The sequence below is a fragment of the Sus scrofa genome, chromosome 8 (assembly GCF_000003025.6).
Source record: "Sus scrofa isolate TJ Tabasco breed Duroc chromosome 8, Sscrofa11.1, whole genome shotgun sequence".
In the NCBI taxonomy this organism is placed as follows: Eukaryota; Metazoa; Chordata; class Mammalia; order Artiodactyla; family Suidae; genus Sus; species Sus scrofa.
In genome coordinates, this window is record NC_010450.4 from 30,362,703 (window position 1) to 30,388,114 (window position 25,412).

General features: G+C 38.0%; 1 protein-coding gene across 1 annotated transcript in view; it reads left to right on the forward strand.

The window, feature by feature from the left end:
* The window catches only part of KLHL5 (kelch like family member 5), a 79,147-nt gene that overhangs the window by 1,119 nt on the left and 52,616 nt on the right, over positions 1-25,412 (forward strand). The window contains 3 exon segments of the mRNA XM_021101108.1: positions 12,075-12,187; positions 15,907-15,979; positions 19,091-19,567. Coding sequence (XP_020956767.1) covers positions 19,185-19,567 — 383 coding nt within the window. The 5' untranslated portion in view covers positions 12,075-12,187; positions 15,907-15,979; positions 19,091-19,184.

The following is a 25,412-nucleotide window of genomic DNA, read 5'->3' on the forward strand; positions in this document are numbered from 1 at the left end:
TGTAAGAGAATAGAACTTAATACATACAATAGGTAGTTTCAAAAATGATTTAAAGCAACTTAGGGTCCATATGGTACTGTATCGCAAAACAAAACTAAATGAGAAAATTGAGGCAGAGCAGTGGGGAAAAAAGACTACAAAGTCAAGGATAAGATAATACCAAGTGCCTACTATCAGATCCTGTAGTTGAAGTGAGTCAGAGTTTTGGCTCTGGGCTTTTCCGAGAAGCAGCCCAGGGCAAAAAATGAAAGGAATAAAGTAAGTTTCGGTGTGTTTCTAATTCCAAGATAAAAGCAAACCAGTTCTTCTGCCTAAACAGGGCTTTTTTTTTACTAATGAAGTCTGAGAGGAACATTGTCCATGGGCCGTAATAAAAAAGGAAACTGTTGTGATGCAGTTGACAACATTTTTAAAATATCCCTACAGAAAGTGATGAATTTTGGATAGTATTCTTCAGTAGGGGGCAATAATAAGACTCTTAAGATAAATTCTCCGAAGGCTTAAGTTGATCCATTCTTAGTGTTTAGAGTTACCTAGAACTGTATTTCCCAAACTGTGTTCTCTAAGACATGAGAAATCAGTAGTTTATTTCTTGAAATAAGATTCTGAGCTCAAGTTGGAGATGGTGAGGTTAGACAAATTTCAGTAGCTTTTTTTTAAACTCAATTTCACAATTTTTAACTAATGTTCAAGTTTACTCTCTTAAAGGGGAATATATATATGTGTGTGGTTTTGGTTTTGTTTTTGGTTCTTTTGTCTTTTTAGGGCCGCATCCACAGCATCTGGAGGTTCCCAGGCTAGGGGTCTAATCAGAGCTGTAGCTGCCGGCCTGTACCACAGCCACAGTAAAGCTAGATCCGAGCTGTGTCTGCGACCTACACCACAACTCACAGCAACGTCAGATCCTCAACCCATTGAGCAAGGCCAGGGATCCATCAAACCTGCAACCTCGTGGTTCCTAGTCGGATTCCTTTCTGCTGCGCCAGGATGGGAACTCCATGGGGGGGGATATAGTTTGTGACCTTTTCCAAATTTATTGGACTCTGAAACACAGAATGAGAACCATTCACTGAACCTACAGAAGTGGATGGATTGCCCATCCTGCAGGTGATTCTTCGTGAGGCTTGATAAGAATTAGCAAAGAATTTGAGGTTAGCCAATTTATTAAGAACCAAGGTGAAGATAATCTAAAAGTGAAATTCTAAAAATGGGATATCTCAAAGGAAAAGGCTGCTCTTCTCCTGGAATTCTTTTACTCTTCTTCGTTGTTTTGCAAATTGCCTGTTGGACCAAATGATCTTTAGGACTTCTTGCTTGCTGTTCTGTGCTTCAGGATACTCAGGGTCTTGAATTAAACTCGGTTTAGGCAAGTAGAACTCCTTAAAGGATGACTCTAATTATTCTTGGTTGTAAAAATGTCATTAATATTTGCTTTTTATCACAAACACTATTGATACTATTAGTTTACTATCAAATCCTAGAATTCTGTAGCAGTAAGAGATCTTGGAAAGCATGGTACATAGTCGAAAGGGATTTGGAGCCAGAAAATCTGGGATTGTACCACTAATGTGTGAGGTTGTTTCTAGTAAGCTTATGAGCTTTTCTGAATCTAGTTCCTTATTTCTAAGATTAGAATGACAACAGCATGCAGTTCACTCACTAGACATTGAAAGTCTGATAAGTACTGGGTAGTAGAAAAACAGTTTTAAGGGCACAAATAATGTCTCTGGAATCCTTTACTGTCTAAATTCTTTTCATTCCTGAGTGTAGGTGTCAGGAGGTTGAACAGCAAGATATATCATCCTGTGGAAATGTACTTGACCCCTGAATTTCAGATAGCAAGTAGTGAGAGGTGAGAAAATGAGGGATTCATTCAAAAGTTTGACTCCACTCAGTTATGTGTTTGACTTTTGAGAGCTTGGATCATGAGGAACAGTTCTATAAGAACGTATAAATGACGCACTGCTATACAAAATGTTATCATTCTGAAGACAAATTGAAGGCCAGAGCTATTCACTGCCTTCATATAGGAGAGGGATTTGCTGGGTAGAGCTGGTAGGGTAAATAATGATGTGGTAACAAAAGACCCTGACATCTTAGTGGTTTAAAACAACAAAGTTTTGTTTCTCAGTCACACTGCATGTGCAGTTAGGGTCAGCAGGAGAGTTCTGTTCCAGTAGTCATTGAGAGCCCCAGATTGTCAGGGGCTCGTCTCAACACCTGCTTCCACATTTGTTAGGGCAAGAGAAAGGATGTGATACATTGCACGTTGGCTCTTAAAGGCCTCTACGTGAAAGTGGCCCATGTAACTTCCACTGCCATTTCAATGGCCAATTAACTCAAACGACTACAACCCAACTTCAAGGAGGTGGGGAAATGCAATTCTACCTTTCTTATGCCCAGAGGAGAACAGAAATAGTCTGCAGACAGCCTGTTTTTTGTTTTTTTGTGTTGGTTTTTTTTTTGGTCTTTTTTCCTTTGTAGGACTGCACCCATGGTATATGGAGTTCCCAGGCTAGGGGTCTAATTGGAGCTGTTGCCGCCGGCCTACCCCACAGCCACAGCAACGCCAGATCTGAGCCATGTCTGTGACCTACACAACAGCTCACGGCAACACCAATCCTTAACCCACTGAATGAGGCCAGGGATCGAACCCGAAACCTTGTGGTTCCTAGTCAGATTTGTTTCCTCTGTGCCATGATGGAAACTCCTGCAGACAGTCTTAAGGACTACAACTAAGCAGACTTTAAAGTCCTGTGAGTTAACACAAAATCTGAATAAATCAAATCCAAATCATGTTTTTCAGTATTCTATTTTGAGAATAGAAAACAGCATTTCTTTGTGTATGTATAATCATACAATTATGCTAATGAGAATTATAAAGAACATCTTTTATTAATTGGAACTGAAATGCTTTTGAAAACTCCCAATTAGACGAACTATTTGGCTGAGTAGATGTCATTATTTTTTTAATTATATGTCCATTCAATAAACATTTGTTAAATGTGGTGTGTGAGGCACTCTGTTAGATCCCATGAGAATAAAATGATGAATGGAAAGTTTACACCACAAGAGAAAATAGCTGCAATTGAGTTGTCTCCCTTTCTCTTTAAAACAACATTAAAAGAATCTTTCAATATGATAAAACCTGATTATTTGTATACACACAGATGTACTTTGCCTCTTACCATCATTTTTGGTCTTGGGATTATTTGGTGACAGTATACAAATAGAAAATTATTTAAACTAATTTAAGCAAAAAGTGTTTTATTAGAAATGGGATATAGCTTTGTCAGAGAATCCAAGGGCAGGAAGTACAGCTGAGTCTCAGAGGCAGTTGACATCAATAACAGAAAGTTAGGAGCTGGGGGCTGCTTTCCCTCTCCAGGTTAATATGATTTCTTGCCTGTGTCTCTCTGCACATATGTTTCAGTCCTCTCTTTCTTTGCTGACTGGTTTCTGTATTTTGCTGTGAAATGGGTGACTTTACCTTAAGAGTGTGCACCCTTAAAGGAAACAAACTAGAGCCTTTAGCAATTCCAGATCTTTTTTTTTTTTTTTTTCTTTCCTAAGAGCCACATCTTGATTGATTCTGAAGTTAACCACTACGAGAGTTTGGAAGTGATAGAGTTGGCCCTAAAGTATAACAAGTTAGGATAATTGACAACTTTGTAATAGAGAAGAAGGCAGTTCTAATAGCTTAAGATGAAAGAAACCTGTGATGCTGCTGAAAATTCTACTACAAAGTAACATCAGCTTGCAAATCTAGCGAGACAGGCTGATTAGAATGATCAGGATAAGGTAGAAGTGGAGCTGACTTGTAGCAACAATATCCCCTCCCTGAACACTGGCGAATACCTTCTTCTTTGTAAACCTTTCCCTCCTCTCCCTTTCCCAGGGTATAGATTACTGAATCATCTTTTATAAGTCACCTACTTTTGATGCTGATACAGGGCTCCCCAGTTTCTTCCCATGGCTAATAATGCAGGCAGGAGGGAGCCCTTAATAGACTGCTTTCGTCTGGTCTTTTCTATACTCCAAATTGATCTAGAATTCTGTTTGGACATTTTACCCTTTACCATGCTATTGCCGTATTTCTTCACCAACTCAACCTATTTTTATTCTCAATAAAGTTACATCTTTTTTTCTGTAAACTGTGTACTTAGCTTCTCTAGCAAAGTCTCCTTGGCATTCATTCCCTGTGCTATGTCTCCTTTCTTCTTGGTTGAAAAATAGCCATAGCTTCACCCCAGCAGATGGCCAAAGCGATGGACTGTGGAGAGGTAGTATGTGTTACCTGGAAGAGGGGATCCCCCAGAAAGAAAGGCTAACAACAGAGGAAGGTGAGTAAACGCTGTGTATGAGGGTAGGTGGCATTTGTCAGGGATGCATTAGGCTAAAAAAGCAGGCAAAAAGAGGACGCAGTTTGGGATCAAATTGTAGAATCTCTGGAAAGTCTTTCTAAAACATTCTTATAGTCTTGTTTCCATGCAAATGAATGGGTCTTCTTGGCTTGTTTACCCAGAAGGGCATCAGGCAGGAACCACAGCTTGCGGCAGAGCAGCATCACACACTCCTCAGCAGTGGTTGTGATCCTCACAGCAGTCCGTGTAATCGGTTCACATGGCCACCGGGGAGACCTCGCTCCACGTAAAAGCCGAGATGCAGGGAGAAAAAGCTCACATCATGTAGGTACCAGAGCCAAATGGGCTTAAAAAACCTCCTGTCCCCCAGGAGATAGTATTTCTCATACAACTCCATAGACAGCCAGCTTCCAGATCCCCATAAGGGATGTGCCGATTTCAGGAGCCATCATACTTAGGAAAGTCAGAGCTATGGCTTTCTGTAGGGTATTTATAGTTCATTTCTCATTCCTCTTGAGTCCAGGGGCAAATTTACTAATCAGGAGGATCATTTTTACTATAAGCAATGTTGCTAAGCAACATCATTGACCTACTACTTCCGTCAGATTGCCAGGGGAATAGAGCTGGGAGAGTTAAGGTTAATAGCAGAAAAGAAAAGATTTACCCGCGCTTGTTACTATCTAGTGTCTTCCGCAGTCCTTTTGAATTGGGAAATATTCAGTAGTACTCATTTTGCTTTCTTTGATGTAGTAGGTTTTAATTCTTTTCATGATAGAAAGTATGAAATGGAAGGGTTGAGAGAAAAGTAAGGCTGGAAAGGTAGGCAAGGATTCCTAGATGGTCAAAAACACTGAATTCCATACGAAAGGTCTTGGCTTTTATTCCTCTTGCAGGTGATTGGGGAAAAAAAGTTCTTTAAGAGTGATGTGGTCAAGAATTACCCTTTGGACGATTGCTTTGGCTCTTTGGCTATAGTGTGGAAAGTAGAGATTTATATTTGAGGTTGTTTGGTTCATTTCTACTAAATATTTGCCTTCCTTTGGGCGCTATTTCTCTATTAAGCAGAAAGAAGGAATACTCAATTCTGTGCCCTGCAGGAGTTTAGAATTGCTGAACAGATTCGGCATGGTCCAGTGGAGGGCCCTGAACCAGTTCCTCTTTCTAAATTTATTTGTGTCGTCCCCCCCTCCCCAACTTGGAGTCCCGAGTTTGGGAGGACTGTCTGAACTGCCTCCTAAGAACATTGGTTTAACGCCAGGAGTTAATGCTGGCCTCCGCTGGCGGTGATCGCTCTTTGACTCACCAGCATGCCTTATTTTGCTATTCAGTGGAATTAAATCATGGAATAGTCTTTTGGTCTCTTCTTTTTTTCCTTTTTTTTCTTTGGTTTTTGTTTTTGTTTTTTTAAGATCTGGCTGTGGGGCAAGCCAGGGAGCTTCTTTAATGGTTAACCGGTTTACCTTATGTAGTGACTAGCCATTTCTAATTATGAGCAATTGAGAAACAGTGCCTCAACGCTTCTCTCGTCTGTTGCTCACATTTCACCCTTTCCTTAGCCAGCTTACTCTGTTCTACCTAATATAAAGTACATTTTATAAAATCTGAGTGGTCCTACCGCAGAATCAAGTGGATCTGTGATGGTCTCATGTTCAGAGAACTCGGGCAATTTTGCTTGATTGTATTTGTATCTAGAGAGTCCTGATGGATTGCATTTTCCCATCACCATAAAGTACGGAGACAAACATTTTAATGGTTTTAGTTCAGATCAGTAAAGGACAAAATTGTGGTTATCCAGATTGTTACTTTTTATGGCACATAAGACAACTGTGTGCACAGCCAAACATGAAGTATCTGGCAGGAGTTTAGCAGTGGTTTGCCATCATATTTATGGTATTATGGTCTTCATCCTTGTGCCACAGCAAATATATACTTAAATTCACAAAATCTAAGGCATGGATGACTAGGGCCTCTTGCATTTTTACTTTTCATCAAGTCAAAGGGCTAATTTAAAAAGAAAATATTTTGTTACAATCATGCTGTAGTCTTCATGGTATCAATTGTGATAACTTTTTTAGATGATGTTAGGGATAAAAGAACATATAATATTAACTTAGCTGATTTTTTAAATGTTTTCAAATGTTCCCGGCTCTCCTACCAGCTATTAGTACCAAGAGATAGTTGACAGAAAATGGGAGGGAGCCAAGTAGGGCAAAATCTATGAGGTATTTGTACTCGATGAATAAATACCACATTGGCACTTAATTGCAGTTATGATGAACTTAATAGTATTTTGTTAGGATTACTGTGTTAAGTTTACTCTTCTTTTCTCATTTAGTACCTATTTGCTTTTAGTTTGGTCAATCTTACTGGTAAAGCATTCAGATTTGCTCTGTGGCTCTCTTCTAGATAACTAACCTTGGTCACCTTGATATCAGATCAGCTATACTCAGAAACTGTTTCCAAATTTGGCCAATGGGGGCAAATACCTACTCTCCCTTCTCAAAAGGTGGTTGCAGGTTGCAAATAAGAATGCTTTAGGGAGTTCCTGTCGTGGTTCAGAGGATAACGAACCGGACTAGTATCCATGAGGATGCAGGTTCAATCCCTGGCCTCACTCAGTAGGTTAAGGATTCGGTGTCGCCATGAGCCGTGGTGTAGGCCACAGACATGGCTCAGATCCCGTGTTGCTGTGTCTGTGTTGTAGGCTGGCAGCTGTGGCTCCGATTCAACCCCTAGCCTGGGAACCTCCATATGCCATGGGTTCAGCCCTAAAAAGACCAAAAAAAAAAAAAAAAAACTTTAGACGCAAGAAGCAGTGTGGTCTACTTGACAGTGTCTGGTCTTTAGAGTCGGTTCTGGATTCAAATTGAACCCTGCCACTTAGCAGATATATGTAACTTCACTTCAAGGTCTTTGCATGAAAGGGGAATAATCCCTGTTTGCCCAAGTGTTTGTGACAATTAAATGCCCTATTCAGTGTACATTGTTACATGTTATCATGCACATTTACACACTCAGGAAATAGCTGCCGTTACGATCGATTTTTTTTTTTTTTTTTTTTTTTTTTTTTTTTTTTTTTTTTTTTTTTTTTCCTATTTTACTATTGATCAGCTGTACCCCCCCCCCACCCATCCGGCCTCTGCCCACCCAGCTCACGCACCATCTTACCACTACACAGGAACCCACTCAGCTGCCGTTAACCACGATCCCAGATTCTTACTCAGTACTTGCATGTGCAACTTACTTCAGTCCCATTAAGAGAAAACTGAAGATTGAGGAGATGAAGTGGTTTGTCCAAATTATATAGCTGGTAAGTGGCTTGGTTATTGACTTGGGTTCTTTCTGCTCTGCCGCTTACATTACCACTAATAAGAAGTGATCATGTGGTAGAATGACAGCAGAAGCATCCCACCGGTGACCTCTTAACTGACCCCTGGCTTTAACTTGGTGCATTCTCTTCCCTCCGAAAATGTACTTATGGGTCCCAAGGGCCAGCTGGTCACTCACAGCTGAGTAGGCGGCTCCATAACCCAAGTGCATGACTCTGTGCCTACTCGCCACGTTGGGTACTTCCCAAAAGTTGATTGTATTTATTCACAAACTTGTTTTTACCAGTAACTATAAAACATTAGGAAGCATGTAAATTAGTGAGAATGTAAGGAAAGGAGAATTCATTCTTTGAAAACTTGGGAAATCATTTCGGTGTAGATGAATTATTAACAAATTTGCTACCACATCTGATGAAGGCTGGATACCTGTAAAAGACCAGGTGGAAAATCATCAAAGTCTAAAGCAGAGCCTGTCCATGTGTCCAAGTCCATGGTTCAGTTTACTGGCCTTGAGACTATTAGTGGGTCTCAAGCAAATGAGGAGTCCACACCCGAGTGTAAATGAACTACATCATGAAGCAGTTTTGTTCCGCTGACGATTTTTTCATGGCAAGACTTTCTGCTTGAAGGAAGTAGTACATTAATTTCCATTCTGGCACAGGCTTTTTATCTCGTGGTGGATAGACCACTGGTCTAATGGATTCTGTATTCCTATTCTTGCAGAAGTGCTTTTAAGTTCTCTCTCCATTTACAGAAACATTAAGTGGAAATCATGGATGATGGGTCCTTGTGGGCCTGGCTTATGCAAAAAGAAGACCCAAACTCAGGAGGAGGTCTGCATCAAATATATGACAGTAACCCTACATGAAAAGATTTGTGAATGAATGTGCATTTTACATTTAAGTTAAAACAAGATCTTCAAGAATATGTAAATAAATTTTTATGATTACTGTCTTTTTCATTTAATGGACCAACTATAGGTTTCATCCGACAAGCGGGCTTTTATTACACTCAGAGTTCCAGCCTAATTGGAAATATACCTATGACCTCTGCAGCTGTCTTAGCATCCTCTGCTTGCCCCTGTATATTTTTACCATGCTCTATTGCAATTTTTTGTTGTCGTTGTTGTTTGTCTATTTAGGGCCGCACCCACGGCATATGGAGTTTCCCAGGCTAGGGTTCAAGTTGGAACTGTAGCTGCTGGCCTACACCACAGCCATAGCCACAGCCACACAGTATCCGAGACACATCTGTGACCTACACCACAGCTTATGGCAACACCGGATCCTCAACCCACTGAACAAGGCCAGGGATTGAACCTGTGTCCTCATGAATACTAGTCAGGCTCATTAACCACTGAGCCATGACGGGAACTCCTCTTTTGTAGTTTTTAAATTGCATGTCAGTTCCTGTGTTGTGAGTGCTTCAAAAGCTGTAGTCCTTTTTGTAATATTCATAGAGTTTCCGGTCTAGGGGAGAACACAGCCATTAAATAAATAATTTCAATGAGGTTATTGAGCTATCTGAGCAAGTAGTTTGGGATGCTCTGTGATCATATAGCAAGGAAATATAATTTAGCTTAACGGCTAAAATTTACCCCACGCATTGTTTTCCACCTTGGCCTTTTATAAGTACATATCACAGTGTTTTGAGGGTACACAAAGATATGAAATCTTTGTATATGAGATGGCTTTTGACATGAAACTATACTAACAAAGTGAAAAACTTAACAGTGTGCTAGAAATTTAATTTTGGATTTCTAACCTTTTTTTTCATGATAAAAGGAATTTTGATGCCATGATCCAGTGTTGCTGTGGCTGTGGTGCAGGCCATAGCTGCAGCTCCAATTCGAACCCTGGCTTGGGAACTTCCATATGCTACAGGCGCAGCCCCCTAAAAAAAAATATACTCTAGACTTACCATACTTTAAAAGATTTTTTGAAATCATGTGTTGTACCTCATTTTTATGGCTGAGGGAAAACTGGGGAGGTAAAGTGCTGCTGAGTTAGTACAGTAGAATTAATTTTTGATGTATTTTAAGCAGTAGATATTACACACTTAAAAGTATAGGTATAGATTCATTAAAATTGATTGCTCATAAAACAAATACTGCTGTCTTAAAAATTCTATGTGAAGAGAGGTTTGTATAATAATGATTACCCATGTAAGCCAGAAACTGAATGGCTATAATTTAACTTGTTGAGAGGAGTTCCTGTTGTGGCTCAATGGTAACGAACCAGACTAGTATCCATGAGGATGCAGTTCGATCCCTGGCCCCACTCAGCGGGTTAAGGATCTGCTGTTGCCGCAAGCTGTGGTGTAGGTCGCTGATGTGACTTGGATCTGGCGTTGCTGTGGATGTGGCTGAGGCTGGCAGCTGTAGCTCTGTTTCCACCCCTAGGCTGGGAACTTCATATGCTGCAGGTGTAGCTCTGAAGAGACCAATCCATCCATCCATCAATCAATAAGTTGTTGAGAGAAGCTATAGCTTTAAAAGCCATACTATTGAAGTGAGCTTACCTGTAGTCTACCTTAATGACATTTCAGTGTTTCTATTGTAATACTGAATAATGTCATCTTTTAAATTCACAAACTAACATTTCAGCAGTTTTGAAGCAGAAATTGCATGTAGATTCCTTAATTACATTTTGAAAAATGTATTCATAATGGACAGTTACCTATTTTAAATGTGTGAGCTTTTGTATCTCAAGTTTAAATAAAGCAAAGTTATTAAAATAAGGAAGAGGTCCAGAATATAATATGATAATCAGCTTGAAGAAAGTGTTGTGCCTGAAGAGACATTTGCCCTTTAGCCAGTAGGTTTCAAAGTGATAAAAATTTTATGCCGAAAGAATGAAATCAAAAAAAGAAATTCAAGTAATATATTGTGGGATTTTTTAAGTTGAAGAAATACGGAAACGGTTTTGTCACCAGAGGTAAATGTATTCTAACATTCCTTTGGACATTCAGTTCTTAATTTTACAGTTTCAAAAATGCACGGTGTAAATATATACCTTTTATTATTTCTCATATAGTTATCAGATTCACTCATTCATTAGAGAAATATTTATTGAGCACCTGTCTTTCAGGTACTGTTCTAAGTGCTAGGGCTGTAGCGGTGAGCCAGACAAAGCTCTGCTGCAGCTAACTTTGTGGTGAGGATAAAGACAATAAATAAGGGAACAAACATCTAATATGCCAGGTAGTGATGAGTGCTATGAAAACATCAAGAGGTGGGAGTTCCCATCGTGGCTCAGTGGATAATGAACCCGGCTAGTATCCATGAGGATGCAAGTTCGATCCCTGGCCTCACTCAGTGGGTTAAGGATCTGGCATTGCTGTGAGCTGTGGCATAGGCCAGCGGCTACAGCTCCCATTCACTCCCTAGCCTGGGAACCTCCATTTGCTGCAGGTGGGGCCCTAAAAAGACCAAAAAAGAAAAAAAATCAAGAGAATGATGAGGGATCTAATTTATATTGAGTAGCCTGTGCAGACCATTTTGATAATCTTACAATGTATTGACTTTTAATATTACTGATCTTTCATAATTACCCTAGGAAGTACTTCTCATTAGAGCTGGAATTATTTTTGAGTGAAACAATATTGTATTGTATGGTAAAAGGTGATGGGACAGAAGAAAAATTGTTATTTAAAAAAATGCTGAATTCCATGCCATGAAAACACTAATGCTTAAGTTTACTACATATTTTTCATAAAGAACATATTTGGCCCAAGAATTCAGTTAAAGCCAGGAAATATTTCTGTAAACCCCTTTCTCACATGGGGGCTATAAAAAGCTACTTTTATCAATAGATAATTTGTATGTTGTTAGAGTGAAGATCTCTCCTCAAAATACCCAAGCTTAGACAAACTTAACTTGGCAAAAACTATTGAATAGAGACCCAGCCCTTTTTAAGCAAATTCTGTCTTTGAGTAGTATTTTCCAACTTTGCTTGCCTATGTTCTTTGCATTTGTCAGCTTTTTTCCTTATCCAGTTCGACATTCATGTATATTTATCTTTTTTAGCTCTTTTATTTAAATACTCTTTTAATGGCCATGCTATCCTCTAAGTGCTAATTTGTTTTTTCTTTGACTAAACTTGCAAGAAGGTAAGAGAAGATGCTGGGAAATTTTTTTTCTAAGGGCCAGATCTCTAATTCTGTCACTTTATTTCTTAATTCTTTAGTTTCTCTTCTAATCTTTATTATTTCATGACTCCTTTTAGAGGGTTGATTTGATTTTCAACTTGAATAGGCTGCTTCATGCATGTCTTTTCTTTCCTTTTAAATAATCAGTGCATTTAGAAACTCATAAATCTTGCAATAGAGGAAAATATCCCACCTGCAATGACTATTCAAGCCATCCTTTTTCTTTTATCAGAGTCTTCACTTGTTTTGCTCCAATGCTTCTGCCTACAGTCATCATCTTAACCTTCCTGTTGGATCATTTTCATCGTTCTAATATGTTCTGTATTTTTTAAAATCAACAAACAGGTAAGCAAAACAAATCCATTGCCTTGATTCCTCAGCTCTTCCAGCTTAATCTTATTCCACAGCCTCACCATTCAGCAGAATTTTCTAAAGGAGTTATCTTACGTGCTCTTCCTAATTTGTCATCCTGCATTAAATTCTTCAACCCCTCATAGTCTGGCTTTGGTCCCCAACACTTTACTGCAACTGTTCCTATGTGATTTGGCAAAAATTGTGTTGCCCAACTCCAGTGAACATTTTTCTTTGCACATGGTATCTTATTTAACTTAGCGACCATGCCTTTTTATCTTGAAACACCTTTCTCCTTTGACTAGTGTAACACCATATTCTGCTGATTTTCCTCTACTTCATTGGTTGTTCCTTTCAAGAGTTCTTGAAGCTTGGATCTTGGATCCGAGCTACAGGAACATCTATCTGACATCTCTACCTAGATGTCTCAGAGTTACCTCTAACTTCACAAAATATGAACACTAATTTTAAAAATGTCATAGCAATGAGTTTAGTGTGATAAAATGACTAGATATAAGATAAATGTATTCAACTTTATTATAATGGCAATAACCATGTGGAAATGCTAGGAAAAAGTTATTGCATTTACAACAGTGAAAAAAGAAAATACGAGAACGTGATAAAAATTTTATTAAGAAAGGCATAAAATCTGTAATTATAAAAGGGTTTAAAACTATTAGTGAGCATAAGATCTGAACAAACTAAAAAATATATGTTTGTGAAGCTTTGATATAATAAAATGCCAATCATCTTAAAATTATTGTACAAATTTAATACAATTTCAATTAGATTCTCAATAGTGTTGGGGTTTTTGTTGAGGAGAAGATCGGGTAATACGATGTTAAAGTATATAGAACAGTATGTTTTTAAAATTAGGTTTAAAATTATTGTAGAACTTCCCTTGTAGAGCAGCAGGTCAAGAATCTGCATGTCACTGCATTGGCGCAGCCAAAAAAAAATATTGTAAAATAATACATTTGGAGATAGAAACTTGCTGCTTTTTTTTTTGCCATGCCCATAACATGCCGAAGTTCCTGGGCCAGGGATCGAACCCATGCCACTGCAGCAACAATGCCAAATTTTTAACCCACTTAGCACCAGGGAACTCTAGTAAGAACTTGCTTTAACAAATATTAAACATATTGTAAATGTACTGTAATTAAAACACTAATATTGACATAAAAATAAATAGTGGAACAGAATTAGCATCCTGACTTGTTAAAATTCAAAGCAAAAATAATTCCTCAGTTCAGTGGGAGTGGTTTATATCAAAATGATATTGATGATGGAGGCTCTTGCTAGAAATATAAAGAGCTCCTACAAATCAAAAATGTAAAGATAATGTAATAGGAAGAAAGGCAAGAAAACTAAACAAAGGACCTTTCACAAAGAGGATATCTGAATGACCAGTAAACATGAAAAGTTACTCAACCACATCAGTAATCAGAGAGATGTAAAGTAAAGCCAAATGAGTACCGCTCCACACCCATCAGCATGACTAAAATGAAATTCTGGCTCTACCAGTGTTGGCTGCATATGGAGTAACTACACTTCTCTTTTGCTGCCTGTGGGAGTGTAATTTGGTAATAACAGTCAAAGTTGAATGTACGCTTACAAGAATGTTTATAGCAGAATTACTTGCAAAGTCTAAAACTAGGAAAAATTCAAATGTTACAGATTTTGATGGTCATATATTTATACAGTAGGATACTATATAGCCCCGAAGACCAACTATTAGCTGCTGTAGGCAACCACAAAGATTAATTTCAAAAGAGTGGTGAAAAAAGAATATGTAATTTCAGAAACAGATAAAATTAAATTATGTTAAAGTTGGTGGTTATCTTTGAGGGGCTTGAGGAAGACTTCTTGAATGCTGGTAATAATTCTTAACCTGGATAAGGTTCATATTGTGCTGATTCGTTGGGCACTCTACTTGTGACTTGCACATTTTTCTGTTGTATGTCAAAATTTAATTTAAATTTTTTTTTTTTTGTCTTTTTAGGCCACACCCATGGCATATGGAGGGTCCTAGGCTAGGGGTCTAACCAGAGCTGTAGCCTCCAGCCTATGCAGAGCCACAGCAACACGGGATCTGAGCCTCGTCTGAGACCTACACCACAGCTCACGGCAACGCCGGATCCTTAACCCACTGAGCAAGGCCAGGGATGGAACCCGCAACCTCATGGTTCCTAGTCGGATTCATTTCCACTGTGCCACGATGGGAACTCCTTAAAATGTTTTTAAAGGTACTGGCACTAGTTGCTATCCATTTGGAAAATAGAAAAAGTATAAAATATAACAAGTTAATATCTATAGTGCACAAAGAGCTTCTAGTTAATAATAAGGAAAAAACAAGCACCCAAGAGAAAAATAGGCAAAAAGTATAAATAGGTAGTTCAGAAAACTAGAACTCAAAATGGTCAGTAAATCTATAAAAATATGCTTAAGCCCAGTAGTCAATGGGATTTAAAAACTGTAATACTTGGAGTTCCTATTGTGGCTCAGCAGGTTAAGAACCTAACTAGTATGCATGAGGATGCAGGTTTGATAACTCTTGCTCAGTGGGTTAAAGGATCTGGCATTGCCCCAAGTTGTAGCTTAGGTGGCTCGGGTCTGGCTTTGCTGTGGCTGTCACGTAGGCCGGCAGCTACAACTCTGTTTGACCCCTAGCCTGGGAATTTCCATATGCCAAGAGTGTGGCCCTAAAAAGACAAAAAAAAAAAAAAAAAAAACACCAAAAAACTGTATTATTGTTGACTGGTGGGCCTATGAAAGTAAATGAGAAGGATATACTGATTTTACTTTTGAAAATATGATTTTCAGGAAAGTATCTTTTCAAATTTAAAATATACATTCCTTCAACTTGGCAATTCCACTCCTGTGAATAAATTCCACAGACACAAAACTCTCACAAGGATGTTTATTTCAACAATATATTAATAGCATAAAATAAAAAAACCCTGAAATCAATCCACATGCCCATTAGCAAGGAAAGAGTTTAACAAATTGTGTTTTATAATTATGAAATATTCTGTAACTCTTAAAATTATCATCATTTAGTTTAAACACATTTCCATATATATAACTTTGGTGAGAAAAGCAAAATGCCAAAATAGGTGTACAATATGATCTCTTTTATAACCCAATAACAGAAATTCCTATATGTGTATATAAGTTGAGGTAGGAATTTCGTAAACTTGGAAAAAGTTGTGAAAAGCCATACACCAAGCTGTCAATATTGATTACCAGGAAGAATGAGAGGAGGAAGATTGACAGAATAAGTGTCTCAGTGAAAAAAGCATGCAGTATGAGTCCACTGATGCAAAAGGTTGGGGTCGGTGGGGGTTTGTATACAAATGCATGTATATATATGTATACATGTAACTAAACCCACGGTTATGGGAGCAATGATTAAAGGCTGCTGCTTGGCCTTTGCCAATCCAAGGTCCTAGTATCCCTTTAAAATCAGAAAGCCTATTTCAGTGGCTAATTTCCCACCTGCATCTCTAGCCTACTCAGAAGAGCTACTACATTAAAGAGGTGTTTATTGAATGTATATGTCAGTATTTTGGTGAAAGGGGTCTTTGGCTCTTCTTAGGAGCTGGGCATGGTTTAACATTTTAACATTCACATCTCCTTATTTCTTCTCTATATTGTACTGAGAAATGTCTGGCATCTCAGTGGCCTTTAATGAAGTCCATTCTTGTGTTCAGGCTTCAGCCAGTCAACCAAACCAAACAAAGACACGACTAGCTATTGGAGCTAGCACGTTGTAACTGGATTCTGGTAAGTGTTCTCATGTTGATAGATTGAATCCAATTTATTTTATTTTATTTTTTAAAAGATTTTTCTTTTTTCTATTATAGTTGATTTACAATGTTCTGTCAATTTCTGCTGTACAGCAAAGTGACCCTGTCATACATAGGTACATATATATCTTCTTTTGCTCACATTATCTTCCATCATGTTCCACCACAATTGACTAGATATAGTTCCCTGTGCTATATATAGCAGTGCTTTTTTTTTTTTTCTTCCTCTTTTTAGGGCATGTGCGGCATATGGAAGTTGCCAGGCTAGGGGTTGAATTGAAGCTACAGCTGCTGGCCTATTCCACAGCCACAGCAACTCAGAATCCAAGCCACGTTTTCGACCTGCACCACAGCTCACAGCCGTGTTGGATCTTTAACCCACTGAGTGAGGCCAGGGATCGAACCCATATCCTCATGGATACTAATCGGGTTCGTTACCACTGAAGCCACAACAGAAACTCCTGAATCCAATTTAAAATTTTATTTATATAGAATTTATTCATTAAACATATTCCTGGAGTTCCTTGTGGCGCAGCAGGTTAAGGACCTGACATTGTCACTGCAGCGGCCTGGATTGATCCCTAGTTTGGGAACTTCTACATGCTGCAGGCATGGCCAAAAAACCCTGTATTCTTTATCTGTAATGTTCATTTAATTTTTCTTTTGTCTGCCAGAGTATAGCCTTAAAAGAATGATCTGTTTGTTACTCATCTTTCCGCCTCTTGCGGAGCCTTGTGCATGTAAATGCTTGGTAAATATTTATATGAATGAAGAGAGTTAGCAAAATCATTACAATCTACCGCAGGGCATTTCATCATTGTGTGGGTCTATACCCTGCACTTTAAGATGTTTACCATGTCTGGCGCCTGCGCACTCAATGCCCCGTAGCCCTTTCTGGTCATTACAGTAACCTAAAATCTATCCCCCTACTTCCAGAAGTCTTTTGGGGGTGCTGGAGCAGAGGGTCGGTGCCACCCTTGAGAGCCACAAGGCTGGAGTAATTGGAAAAGCCTTTTTCTAAGGCCAGCAGTGCCCGTGCTAAAACCTTGAAGGATGAATGCGATTTCAAAACCATAGAAATTGAGACACAAACATCCTCTGAAAGAGGAAGCACCATAATGTAGACTCTGTCTTTACTGATGAAGCAGTGTGTCCGTGTTGGAAAACAGTAGAAACAAAGTTAGATAGGCAGAGTGTGTTCGGAAGGCTGTTAATAAAAGAAGTTGGGCAGAGGTGAGAAGAAACAGAAAAGTGTCGTTTCACTCTCTAATGCATCTTGCATACCACTGCTAAATTAATTTGCTAAAATATTGCCCTGTTCAACAGTCCACTTAACGTTGCCTGCTAGCTTTTACACCTTTGCTTTGTGCTCAAGGCATTTTCTCTCTTCTTATGCACCCAACTTTATCTCTTACTACTCCTTAAAATGAATTAGCTATATCTGGCTGGCTGATCAAACTGCTACCCCTCTTTCTTTGTCAGAATGCTCACTTCATGCTTTTATTAGTATCTTAATTCCTTTGTAAAATCTTTCCTCGTTCACCTATACAGCTTATTCTTGGAAGCCTTCTCCTGGATGAAACTGGCCCATAGCACTCCACACCATCCTGATATTTCCTTTTTCTTTCTTATAATATTTATGGTTTATCCTGCAAAATCATATATATGGCTTTTCATGCCTCTCATTCTTATTTTGCTGAATAATTTTTATTTTCCTAAAGAGCTGTGTGGGGTTAAGATATATGCCTCACAATATTTTTCTAAGCATCCAAAGCAGTTTTTTTTGGAGGAGGAGCAGGGATGGGGGTCATTTGATAACAGGCATTGCCTTTCAAGTAAAATTATTTGATACTGAGCACCTTGAAAACTCGAGTTCTGTATTTGTAGATAACAAAATGTAATACTGCAGCATTATAATGTTTCTTACATTTAAGTTTTCAAATATTTTTGTTTCAATAATTCAATGTGGTTATTTTTTTGTGGATAGAAACCAAGATGTATATATCTGTGTCTCCCCCCCACCCCCACCCCCAGTGCCTGGTAGTGTCTTAGAATAACCATTCAGTGTTTTAAAATTTGATTGCCTTTGATTTTCATTTGCTTTAACAATTTGCCTTTAGCTGCAACCATGTTCAGACCATTGCTTTGTTTTACTAACAACAGAGGGCACTATCAGGGTATTTGTACACCCGAGAAATAATCCCTGCCCAGTCCCAGCTAGCTTTCTTGAGCCACACTTTTCTTCTCCTAAGTGGTGTCATAGAAATGTGGCTATTGTACTAAACCTAAGTGGCCTTGATTAGAGAGCAATAGTGACTTCAGGTTATTTATTTGAAAAAGAATAAGTCCTGTCATATTTTGATCCTTTGTAGTTTTCAAACTTTTTCTTTTTCCTCATTCTCCTCGCTATCCTTTGCTCAGATGAAGTCTTGCTTAGTGTCTCACTCTATTAATGAAATACACTCCCTTCCTGAAGGGAGAAGATAGACGTGCCGAGCCCCGAACAGGAGCCCCACCTTGTCTTCCTCCTCCTTCCTCCCCCCTTCTCCCAGCCGAGAAGCACAGCTTGAAAATCACTGTAACTCATCTAATTTTAAAACGCGTTTTGAAAAGCTGTTGTTTTATGATGCCTCATTGAGAACTTGGTATGAAAAATAGATAACGTTTTCATCTTACAGTGATTTCTAAGTACAAAGGAGAAGGCTGTGGAATACATTTCTTGTTTCAGCAGTAGAAGAGTTAATCCACTAAGCAACAGAGACTGAGATCCTGGGATAGTGCTTTCGGTCTCTGTCGTTTGTGGTTTAAGGAAAGGGGTGGTGTTCTGCATTTGAAAGGGCTTTGATGAATGCTGTCGGCGTTTGCGAGAGCTAATGGTCAGGCAGGGAAAGGAGAGCCGGGGAAAGTGGTCGAGCTGCTTCAGGATAGGTGGATGAGAGTTTGCTCTGATTGAACGGAATGTTCCACCGTGTTTCATCTTTTTTTCATTGTCCTTTGTTCTTTATAATCTGGTATGTTGGTATAAAGTCAATGTAGATGTAGCTGTGAATGTGATTTATTTTCCTTTCCATTTGTTTATTGTATACAGCAGAGCATATACTTCTCTTGTCTTGGTTGGATGCACAAATCTGTGTGCAGTGCTTTTTGCCCGTTGCCTAGACGATCACTTGGTTTCTCTGAGGATGTCTGGTTCTCGTAAAGAGTTTGATGTGAAGCAGATTTTGAAAATCAGATGGAGGTGGTTTAGCCATCAAGCATCATCTCCTAATTCTACAGTTGACAGCCAGCAGGGAGAATTTTGGAATCGAGGACAGACCGGAGCACACGGTGGGAGAAAGTTTTTAGATCCATGTAGCCTACAATTGCCTTTGGCTTCAATTGGTTACCGAAGGTCCAGCCAACTGGATTTTCAGAATTCACCTTCTTGGCCAATGGCATCCACCTCTGAAGTCCCTGCATTTGAGTTTACAGCAGAAGATTGTGGCGGCGCACATTGGCTGGATAGACCAGAAGTGGATGATGGCACTAGTGAAGAAGAAAATGAATCTGATTCCAGTTCATGCAGGTTGATTATTTTCTTACTGTTGGAAATGGGGTGTGGGGGTATAGTCTCGATACTGTTTAAAATAATTGAGTATTATTATTTAAAATATATGATTTTATATACCTCTCTCTGTGTATGTACACATATATAATTTCTTGGTACGCATAGGTAGTACTTTTGCTGGGATTGTTTGGATGTTCTGATACTGATTTTAATTCTGAAAAATTATAAAGACAACAAATAGCTCTCATTTTTAAATATCTTGTGCTCCATGTATAGATCTGGCTCTGCCTTGAAAGTAATACATGGTAGCAATTTTATGCATCATTGCCTTGCAGTTTGCTTCCTTCATTTACCTTCTATAGTCATAGCAAAACTATAGAAGACATTTATAATGAGTCATTTTTAAAATTTTACTGTAAACGAAAGGTTTTACAAGGAGATGCACGTGGTAGTTACCAGTAATTTTTTACACCATTGTAGTTGTCAATAATATTTTTCTTATGGTTATTTCTCTTTGTCCTATGTTGCAGCCCTCCAGACTAATACTGAGAATACAGTAACATGTCTCTTTCTAAGATGACAGCTACTAATTCCTGTTACCTTCACTTCACTGAAAATTGTGCTATTTAGGGAAATGAAGGGCATTCCTTCAGGAGAGTATAAGGGAACATAGAGGAACTAGATGTGGTCGGCTGGTGAAAAGGGGGCAAAAAGAAGGGGAAATGAGTGTGAAGAGAGAAAATTAAAAATTGGTAATTTCACAGTGGCTTTATCCATCTTTATCCATGGAACCAGGCTTTATCTTTGAAATGAATTTTTGTATTAATCAGTTTAAACCGCTGTAGCATGTTATGTAACAAGTGGGAGCCTGAAAGTCGTCTTTCTGATTCATCTTCACTCAAAAATATTTAAAGGCTTATCTCATTTTTCTAGGTTAGTTACTGGATCCTTTTTCTTTTAAAATTCCTTTGCAGGTTTTGATAACACTTGTCATTCGTATTTGGTTATTATTAATATAGGCATCATAAGAGATGGAGACAAAATGAGTTGATGTATTCAAGTGTCTCTTACTTGGGGCTATTTATTGCCTTCTCTTCTAATCTTCAGAATGTGGAATTCTGAACTGTGGTGTTAGAGTAGTAACAAATATAGTCTATAGTCACTTGTGTAATGGAGAGAAGGGAGTATCTTTACATAGGTAACTAGTGTATTTAATTAACATTTTTTGAATTAATCATTTAGCATTATCTTAAGGGACTAGGAGCCAACTAATCACTTTAATATGGAGATCAATTGAGTTAATAGGGTTTCATTGTTACATATTTTCTTTGGATACTTGTTGCCATCAAAAGAATAATTTATATAGTAAAAGGTTCAGGGTTTATTATTTTTGTGAGAAACCAAAGAGCAATCATCCTTTTATTTGAAAATCAATGTAGTATATCAAGAATATTTTCACAGAATTAGAGACAAAACAAAACATTCATTCATTTACCAGCATAAGTTGTAAAACTCTTAATGTGTATCTACTACCTGGAGAGATTATACATATGTGAGTATCAAATTTATATACATAGGTAATCTTGGAAAGGTTATATACGCATGGGTATATGCATTATAATTTACTTCCTTACAACAGAAGTAGTTTGCATAGCTAATGATTACTGAAATTAAGTTAATCTATTCTTTAGTAGCCACATTGAAATATCATCTTGATGGGGTATTCATTATGACAGAAAAAGGTTGCTTTTGACTAGGAGATTGCTGCGTGCATACTTCAATAATATATAATTGATATGTTATTTGTAAGAGTTTAAAAATAGAAATGTTTTTAAAATCTAAAATAAATATAGTTGTTTTTAAAATGCTAGTCGAGAAGATTAAGAAAGTAAATAATGAGAGTAAACAGCTGACATCTGCAGTGACCAAACTGTATCTAAAATATTACTTCAAATATAAAATATACTTAAAGAAAATATCTTTGCTACTTAGATATAAACGAGGAAATATGTCCAAATAATTTAATACTCCTGATAGTTTGAGATTTCTATCCCAACATTGTATTGCAAAGGAAAAATTTCTAGATTTTAGAAATGTCATTTGCATGTATTCTTTTGCTTCTCCATTTTTTAAGATTACATGTATCCAATTCTTAAATCCTCCTTCAGTCCTCCAGCTCTGAGTCTTTGACCTTTGTCATGAAGATGCATTTATTTGCCCCCAGACTTTTGATTAAGTGAGCAGTCTCTCTAGGCAGTTGCCCTTCCACTGTAAACAAATCAAAAGCTATCATTGTTAATGTCAAAAGAAGCTACACTGACATTCATCAAATTTTATAGATAACTTTGGAATAGTTCTTTTTTTTATATAATATTTGCAAATAATAAAATATATAGCAGGCATTTGAGTATACTATAGATTGATATTGCAAAATGGAATGCATATGCAATACGGAGAATTTCTCATTTAAGCGATCATAATTCTTAGATTTCAGAACTTAGGTTGAAATTTAGAGTTTTTAGAAAAAGAGGAAGACAGATGAGTGGTTTTACATACACAGAATTATGCCATCTACAGTGGATCTGGAGAAATTAAAGCAGGAGTTAAGAGGCATCATATTTGCTAATATGTTTGATCACTTATATTCTAACTAGGAGAAATGTCTGCCTGAGCCTTAGACTTAGGGTAATTTCTGCCGTCACACATCTAAATGATTTGAAAGTTGCTCATCTTCTAACTTTGATCTTGGGCCTGTAGCCTCACCACTTTTCCTCCATGGAATCATCCAGGTAATTACTTTGTTATTAGAATACAAACTTTTGTTTTTTACACCAGGAGGAATTTTAGACCGTAAGTAACAGAGCTGTGACCTTCTGTGTGAGCAGTGGGTTCCTAAGTTTGTCTGTCTTTCTTTCTTTCTTTCAGTGAGGCAATTAAGCATTTATTTAAAGAGAGAAGAGTATATAGGTGTGGAAAAAATACAGGCACAGGTGGGGGATAGGGAGAGAGAATGACAGAGACAGAAAAAGAAAGGAAGAGGGAAAAAGAGCAAGCTTTTGGTGGTCCTTTGAATCACTCCTGCGGGGGCAGTCCTTCCGGGCTTCCTCTGGCCAATCATCTGGCTTCGTCTGACTCAGGGCCCTGCCCTCAGGAAGACTTCAACTCAAGATGAATTTTTACTGGGGCCAGCAAGGTTTACATTGGTGGCTTACCATATAACCATAGTATAAACATAGTTTACACTTGACTTGCCAACGTTAAAAGTATGTAATTTTGACATACTGGAGAAATTTTCGTTATATTGAATTTTGTTTATAAAGTTAGGGTTTAATATTTTCTATTTCAGACTTTTTTTTAAGCCCACATGTATAGAATATTACTGTACTTTACAAGTATCCAGAAATAATAATAGCTAATATTGACCAGGTGCTGGCTATCTGTGTTCTAAGCATTTTAGCACTGTGTTAGTCTTCATAAATTTCTGAGTGAGATTGCTACTCTTATCATTCCAATTGTACAGATGAGGCCAATAAGGCTAAGTAACTTGTTCAAGGTTAGTAAGTAAAATGACACTGTATTTTAAAAAACTAAACTTTGGGGAGTTCCCATCATGGCTCAGCAGAAACAAATCCAACTGGTATCCATGGGGATACAGGTTCAATTCCTGGCCTCGCTAGTGGGTTAAGGATCCAGCGTTGCCATGAGCTGTGGTGTAGGTCACAGACGTGGCTCAGATCTGGAATTGCTGTGGCTGTGGCATAGACTGGCAGCTGTAGCTCTGATTCGACCCCTAGCCTGGGAACTTCCATATGCTGCAAGTGCGGCTCTAAAAAGAAAAAAAAAAAAAAAAAAAAAACTAAACTTTGTATTTTTTCAATAGTTTGAGGTTTACAGAAAAATTGCAAAGATAGCATAGTGAGTTCCTATGTTTCCCACACCCCATTTTCTCTAATAGTATTGTCTTATATTAATATGCTATATCTGTTACTAGAATCAATATTGATACTTTATTATTAACTAAAGTCTATACTTGATAGATTTCCTTAATGTCAACCTAAGTTCCTTTTTCTTTTGGAGAATGCGCTCCAGGATGCCAGTTAGATTTAATCATTGTATCTCCTTAGGCTCTTCTGAGCTGTGACAGTTTCTCAAAATTTCCTTGTTTCTGATGACTTTGGCAGTTTGGGGAGTAGCGGTCAGGTGTTTTGTAGAATATCTTAGTTGGGATTTGTCTGATATTTTTCTCACGATTAAATTTGGTTATGAATTATAGGGAGGAAGACCACAAAAGTAAGGTGCCATTTTCATCACATCGTCTCGAAGATACATACCATTAATCTGATTTATCATTGTTGATATTGACCTTGAGCACTTGGAAATAACTTCATTTTCAACCCAGACACTTAAGATGTAGATTTCATGCACACATACCAGCAGACAGTTCTCCGACTGTTCATTTAATCACTGAATTCAAGTTGGATTAACATAATAGTTCATGATTCATTTTAACCAGTTTTACCTTCTCTCCTCAACTAAGGTTCCTAGCCCAGTTCTTGAAAAAAACAACCCTGGCTGGGTTACAGGTGTAATCTCTTGACCCAGCCACAACCCTTTACCCACAGTCATCCAACCCATCTTATTGGTTGCTTTCTACTCTGTGTTTCAACATTAGGTCTCCTTGAACTCTTTAATCCCTTCATCCGTTGACTTGCTAGTTTTTGACTCATCTTGAAGGCATTTAGGTCCTTCTCCTCTCCAAAGAAGGGACTATCTTCATAATATACCATTCCTCACATCTTGTCTCCTTTTTCTTAACCCTCTTTATGTTGTCTCTACGTCTTCTTGTTTGAACCAGTCTATTAATTCTCGTTCACTTTAAAATTAATTTTTTATACATTTCCCCATAAAAAAATTTTACATCCAGAAATGGTAAAGAATTTCAACTGTAATGTGCTTGTATCTGGGACGGATGAATTGCATTGTCCTCCCTTATACATATATACTCAAGTCATGTCATGATTTCCTTTGACATAAGCTGTGGAACCTCTCCCCAGAAAACCTTCTGCATGGGTGTGTGCAGGTACTTGCATGTGTATATGTTAAATATTTCATATAGGGTTCAAGGAGCTCATGAACCCACTAAAGCCTATATGTGCACTGTATCAATCAGTATTCTTAATTTTAAGCAACTGAAATTGACTGGCTGATTTAAATATATAAATTTATTGGAATCACACTAGTTCCCGGAAAGAATCAGCTCAGGAAAAATGATAGGCACTACAGTTGCACAACTGGCTTTTATAACTCCGAATTTTTAAGGCAGAAGAACCTTTTTATGACATTTATTGCTTATATTTTATTTCCATCTATTTGGAACTGGATAGTGAAGTTTTATATTTTTGGAATTAGATATATGAGGCATGAAAACAGTGATACACACACACACCACATAATCACTCATATGCACAGAACCATGTAATTTGGTCATTTAACTTTAGGGAGTATATTAGTAGAAAATAGGCTAAGATGATATAACAAAGATTCAAATACAATGACTCAAATAAAATAGACATTTATTTCTCCATCACCCCCAAGAGATGGGCCCCATGTCCCAGGGCAAACAGGTAGCTCTGCTGCACAAGTTCACTTGGAGAGCCAGATTCCATCCTTCTTGTTTCTCCATCCTGTAGGATGTTACTCTTTCTTAATGGTCAGAGCTTCCTCAGCTCCCCCTCTGCATTCTAGCCCTTGGGAAGGATCGAAGAAAGAGAGGATATTAAGCAAATAACACAAGTTGCATATATCAGTCCTACTCACATGGCATTGTTGAAAACCTAGTCACATGGCCACAACTAGTTGCAAA